The 6,085-nt window shown below is 43.6% G+C and overlaps 1 protein-coding gene across 1 annotated transcript in view; it reads left to right on the top strand.

The window, feature by feature from the left end:
• The window catches only part of LOC119327511, a 6,846-nt gene extending 1,970 nt beyond the window's left edge, over positions 1–4,876 (top strand). Inside the window, exons 2-3 of the mRNA XM_037600612.1 lie at positions 4,094–4,456; positions 4,581–4,876. Coding sequence (XP_037456509.1) covers positions 4,094–4,456; positions 4,581–4,673 — 456 coding nt within the window. The 3' untranslated portion in view covers positions 4,674–4,876. The remainder of the gene's footprint in view (positions 1–4,093; positions 4,457–4,580) is intronic.
• The last annotated feature ends 1,209 nt before the right edge of the window (positions 4,877–6,085 follow it).

Here is a 6,085-nt window from a genome sequence, read left to right as displayed (position 1 = left end):
TTGTGTCAAATATGTGATTAATAGTTTCAAGCAGAGAATCGCCCCCATAGTTTAGACCTTATTTTTTTAGGTTTAATTTTTTGTGCGTTCATGCACAATAGTGTCTCTCGCTCACGCGTGTCTATCGGCAATGTTGGTGTGGTGGATTTTTTGATGATGAAACTTGTTTCTTTGCTTGTAGGTAGATTCACTTATCTCGATAAATAAAGCTCCGCTTTTATGTGCCACTGTCAAGTGTCATTCAGATTTTTTCCCCTTTTATTGCTATTTATTTTGAGGTTCTTTCCAGTAAAGATTGTTTTGCAACTAGTAGTACTAAATTTCTTTTAATAGGCCAAGAGACTGAAGATGAAGTGTGTTTCTCCATTGAATTGTACAGCAAGTAGTTTTTTATCAACACCTTTTTTTATGTTTATGCGTACTTGTAGATACATTTTTACACCCTCTCTGTACAGAGACTATAGTGCATTTTTTACACCATATGTTCATGAGTAGGTGACAAGACAGACGTGTGTTTAGGGTTTTTGCTAAGTTGACATTCTTTTTTGTCTTTTAGGATATAAACCTCTGCTAGTTATCTATTTTTTGACACATTTTTTTGTTTTTTTAATCTGGTGAGTGCTATCATTTATATTGTTCTTTACTGGGATATTTTTTGGTGTCTCAAGAAGTGCTTCTCTCATATCCCCTCATACACATTACTAAAGCCATTAGCAAGAGTGATTCAATTCACTTGTTTTGTTTTATTCTAGTCGACATTAGTAGGTCGAAGAATATGATTTTGCTGAAACATTACTTTCGTGAAATCAGATCCATGTTTTTGAAGCTTATCTTTGAACTCAAATCCCCTCAAATGTATTATTGGGCCATAACTAGGATTTGTATAGCCCTTTTGTTTGCTTTACTTGGTTGCAACTCGACTTCCATTTTTGTTGTGCGGGGAGAGGCACCAGTTGCATGTCCCACAATATGCACGCAACTGCATGTCTTATAACTTGGTATCAACTAGGGGATCTTTGTTTAGTCGAAGGGGGCTACGTCGAGAGAGATGGGACCCAGTTGCATGTCCCACACTAGGCATGCAACTGCATGTCTTATAACTTATTTGCAATTTGACTTCCATTTTTGTTGTGCGGGGAGAGGCGCCAGTTGCATATGCCACAATGGGAACGCAACTCCATGTCTTCTAACTTGGTATCAACTAGGGGGCCTTTGTTTTGTCGGAGGGGACGACGTAGAGAGAGATGGGGCCCAATTGCATGTCCCACACTAGGTGTGCAACTGCATATCTTCTGACTTGGTCGCAACTGCATGTCTTATAGCGTGGTTGCAACACGACTTCCATTTTTGCTGTGTGGGGAGAGGCGCCAGTTGCATGTCCCACAATGGGCATGCAACTCCATGTCTTCTAACTTGGTCGCAACTGGAAGGACATTTGTTTTGTCAGACCCTTGTTTTTTTGGAGGGGGCGGCGTCGAGAGAGATGGGGCCCAGTTGCATGCCCCACACCAGGCATGCAACTGCATGTCTTCTAACTTGGTCGCAACTGCATATCTTATAACTTGGTTGCAACTCGACTTCCATTTTTGTTGTACGGGGAGAGGCGCCAGGTGTATGTCCCACAACGGGCACGCAACTGCATGTCTTTAAGCATCGTCACAACTCACAACTACATGTCTTATAACTTGGTTGCAACTCAAATTTCATTTTTTTGTACGGGGAGAGGCACCAGTTGCATGTCCCACACTAGGCACACAACCGCATGTCCTATAATTTGGTTGCAACTCGACTTCCATTTTTGTTGTGCGGGGAGAGGCGCCAGTTTGCATGTCCCACAATAGGCACGCAACTCCATGTCTTCTATATTGGTCGCAACTGGGTGACCTTTGTTTTCTCAGAGGGGACGGCATCAAGAGAGATGGGGCCCAGTTGCATGCCCCACACTAGGCACACAACTGCATGTCTTATAACTTGGTTGCAACTCAACTTTCATTTTTTGCTGTACGGGGAGAGGCACCAGTTGCATGTCCCACACTAGGCACGCAACTACATGTCTTAGACCATGGTCGCAACTGGGATGGACTCTTGTTTGGTCGGAGGGGACGCCGTCGAGAGAGATGGGGCCAGTTGCATGTCCCACAATGGGCATGCAACTGCATGTCTTGTAACTTGGTCGCAACTCAGGGGGGCCCTTATTTCGTCAGAGGGGGCGGCAGCGAGAGAGAGGTGTCCAGCTGCATGTCCAACTATACTCATGCAACCGCATGTCTTCTATCATGGTCGTAACTTAGTGTCTTCTAACTTAGCTGCAACTAGGTGCCTTTGTTTTGTCGAAGGGGCGGCGGCAAGAGAGAGGAGGACAACTAGTCATGCAATTGCAATCGCTTTCCCCTGGAGTATAACTACATGTCTTTTTACAAACATTTTTCGCAACTAGACTTTTTTGCTTGGTTGGAGGGGAGGGGGGGAGCTCCCCCGTGAATCCCCTACCCTCACTATGTGTCACACGAGCACCATAACACCCACGTTTTCTGCCATGCCTGCAAACACAAATCAAGCACCCGGTCTCACAACCAGTTTGTGTTTTTTTCTTATTTTTTGAAATCATACAATTTTTTTCCTTTTCTTCTTTTGCATTTTTTTGTTTTTCCAAGGATGAAGAAAGAAAAAAAATATTTTTTTTGTGTCTGATTCTGACAACGGCGCTCATTTTCTCATAAAAAGGATCATATTAAAGGAGAGAAGAGTTACTTGTCCAGATCCTCGGACACATTTTTAATGTTGTTGTGAAGGGAGTATGCTAGTAGGCACACAACTGCAAGCTTCGTCCCGACTGCAAGTGCATGTCTTCCAATAGTTACGCAATTGCATATGTGTCTCCTGATTGCAACTCCAACTTAGTACCGTTTTGTCCGGGTGAAGGAAGGCAATTGCAGTTGCTACTATGCACGCAAGTGCAAGCGTCGCCAGACTATAATTGCATCTCTTCAAAGAGAGTGCAACTCTTTGTTCTTTTGTGAGGGATGAGGGAAGATTCAAATCCGTATTTTAAATATTTACCATCAAACTTAATTGTTTTTCTTTTTTCAATATTTGCCATTAGGTGGCACACACGTCGGCCACATGAGTTGCTTTCTTCGTCTACCTAGTTGCACACATGTCAGCCACATGCAATTGCATGTCCTTGATCGAACACAATTACATATCGCACACAATTGCATGTCATTCGCATGCAAATTACTTTTTCCCCTTCCAAAATAATATTGATACCCATTTGCACACTAGTCGGACGCATATAGTTATTCGTAGGTCACAGACAATTAAATTGTGCTCTTCTTTTTATTTTGTTTGTTTTTATTTTTTTCTTTGTTCCATTAAATATTCCTTTATCATTTAAAAATACAAAAAAATGAAAAAAAAACAGGATGACAAAAAAAGAAGGAACAGAGCATTAGCAATGCTAGGGTGAAAAATAAGAGCTACATTGTGTTGTGTAGCAATACACCAACGGGACAATGTTCTACCAATTCCAGTAAAAAGCACAAATAAATAAAAAATTAAAAAACAAACACAGGCACAACGAAGAGACAATGTCAATACAGCCCAACAGCAGCCCACGTGGTGAGCCAACGCAGGCCAACACAAAACGAACAGGAAAACTGACTCCAGGCATGCGAACGAATTTAAACAAGCGATCAATTTATTTATGACGTCAGTTGACTTAGACTTCGCGAAGTCTAAGTCGACTGAGATCTAGACAGATCCATAATTATATGGACCTGGTGCGGGCAGAACGTGTGTGTGGGAACCGGCAGAAAACGATCCTTGGTCCCAGCCAGATCATCGAGCACGACCCAGCTATAACTCAAACGCGGAGTATTGTAAGAATAGTCATTTTTTTGAAAAAAAATGGGTATGATGCTACACCCTTTGCCCCATGTGATAACATATTATATTATGAGATGGAGGGAGTAATTCACAGTCAGTCCATGTTTCACGGTGCTTGTATATTTCTCCTGGCAGAAGGATGGTTGGGTTAATCATGTCAGTCAAGTACGTGAAGATTTTACAGAACTCTTCTTTGCGTGGCCAGGGTCCTCCGGACATTCCCAGCCAGCTGATGCAGGCCACCGCCTACATCGAAGACCTATACGAGAGAGTCGAAAGGCTGAGGCAGATGAGAGATGACAAAACCCAAAGCCGAAGGATGGCCGGGCGCAGCTGCAGCGGCAGCGTCCTAGACACAGGAGGGGCGGGACCATCGGGTCCTGGGGACGTAACGGTGCAGCTCGGCGGGGCGGCGCATTTCGACGTGAGCTTCACGACGGGCTCCGCGGAGAGAGTCGAGATGCACAGGGTGATCCGCCTGATCGAGCAGGATGGACGCATGGAGGTCGTCGAGGCGAGCTGGTGCTTCGTCGATGGTGGCAAGGTTTTCTACACGATCAAGTGCATGGTAATATTATGGTCCACCCCAGCTTCGGCATGCATGCTTGCTTGCTTTCTGTTCGGTTGATGATCAAATCTTGTTCCTGCAAATGACACTGTCTTCACTGTGCGTGTGTGAATGTGATATGCAGGCAATGAGCTCTGAGGCTGTCTTGGATGCGTCCATGGCGGCGACAAGGCTCAGGAGGTTGCTGACGGACTCACTTGGTGGCCATGGTGTCTAAGTAAACTAATTGGTCAAGTATTAAGCTCGGCTGGAAGATCTGCAGAAGACCAAGGGGATGGCTGGCTGCGTCTTTGTTCTTCTTAACATAAACTTAAATTGTCACCCGCAAAAAAAAAACTTAAATTGTACCTTGGTACATTGTAATATCATACAGTATGCATGCATAAACACTTTTAATTTTTAAACTACATCCCTTTGCAAGTTGAACCATTGTTCTTGCATAAACATTTTAAATACCAAGGTTTGCATCACCCTCTTTAAGGTTGGCAATCCGAGCGCATCGTCGTATTAATGTCCGGAGAAGGAAGAACCATATTCACCGAATCAAACTCACGAATGGATGGGTTACTGACCATGGCGGAAAAAAAAATCATCCATGACCACTTCTCTATGGTCATAGGGAAGGGAGACACGAGCAATCTTGACTTCAATTGGAAGGAGTGTTGGAATTATGTGTCCTGCAACTATATTCAAATTACTTAGAATTGTTAATATTCGGAATACCTCGTATGGAATTATACATGTATTTATACATGGAATTGCTTTACATGTTTAGCATGGAGTTGTTACTTGTTGGAATGTACTTAAGCAATATATGCTTAAGGAAGCTGTCGATTATCAGTGGAATACAATATACTATTTATATTGGAAAGACTATCCGGGTACACTGATGATTGGAAGGGGCTAGATCGTACAGTTAGATTACAGTCCTAATGTTGATCTATGTAATTAGAGAAATTTACACTCTATTATGGCGCGTTGCTCACAAGCGCGTGCTCCGGGGACACAACGGGTAGAATCCGTTAACAGACAAATTTGATCGTAGTTGGTAATTTGATCTGGACTCTATCCGGAAAACTAGTTGGAAAGACTAGGAATCTTATCTGTATAAGAGATGGACTCTTTGGAAAGGCAGTATAAGAAGGTCTCTATCCCCTAGCCTCAGATATGCAAATTATGAGCGACACCACGGATAAGCGCAAAGGAATTAGAGGGTAGACGGCAAACCCTAAATTTCTAACATTGGTGTCAGAGCAAGGTTCGGTGCGTGGTCTAACCCTGGTACGTCGGGACCTCTGCCGCCGGTGTCCGCGATTGATTCGGCTGTCGTGCAATCACTTCTGCCCGCGTCCGTACTATTTGTTCGCGAGATCAAGTCCCTGGTAAACTTTAGTTGTGCCGGCTGAGGAAGGTAATCGGGCTCCTGTTCACGCTATGATTCACGTGCGTGGCGCGGAAGGAAGGAACTAATTGATCAAGGAATATTGCTCTTTGCTGGCTCGGTGATTCTTCTGCCAACCATTAAGCAAGTTCAGGCCGATTGAGGAATTGAGGTATTGGGGTCTACTAATCGATCTTGCTTGTACAATTTTTGCATGGCTGCAGGAAGAAAGTTTCAAATCCTGCGTA

Source organism: Triticum dicoccoides, chromosome 7A (assembly GCF_002162155.2).
Source record: "Triticum dicoccoides isolate Atlit2015 ecotype Zavitan chromosome 7A, WEW_v2.0, whole genome shotgun sequence".
Classification (NCBI taxonomy): Eukaryota; Viridiplantae; Streptophyta; class Magnoliopsida; order Poales; family Poaceae; genus Triticum; species Triticum dicoccoides.
This window is presented reverse-complemented; position numbering and strand designations above follow the sequence as displayed.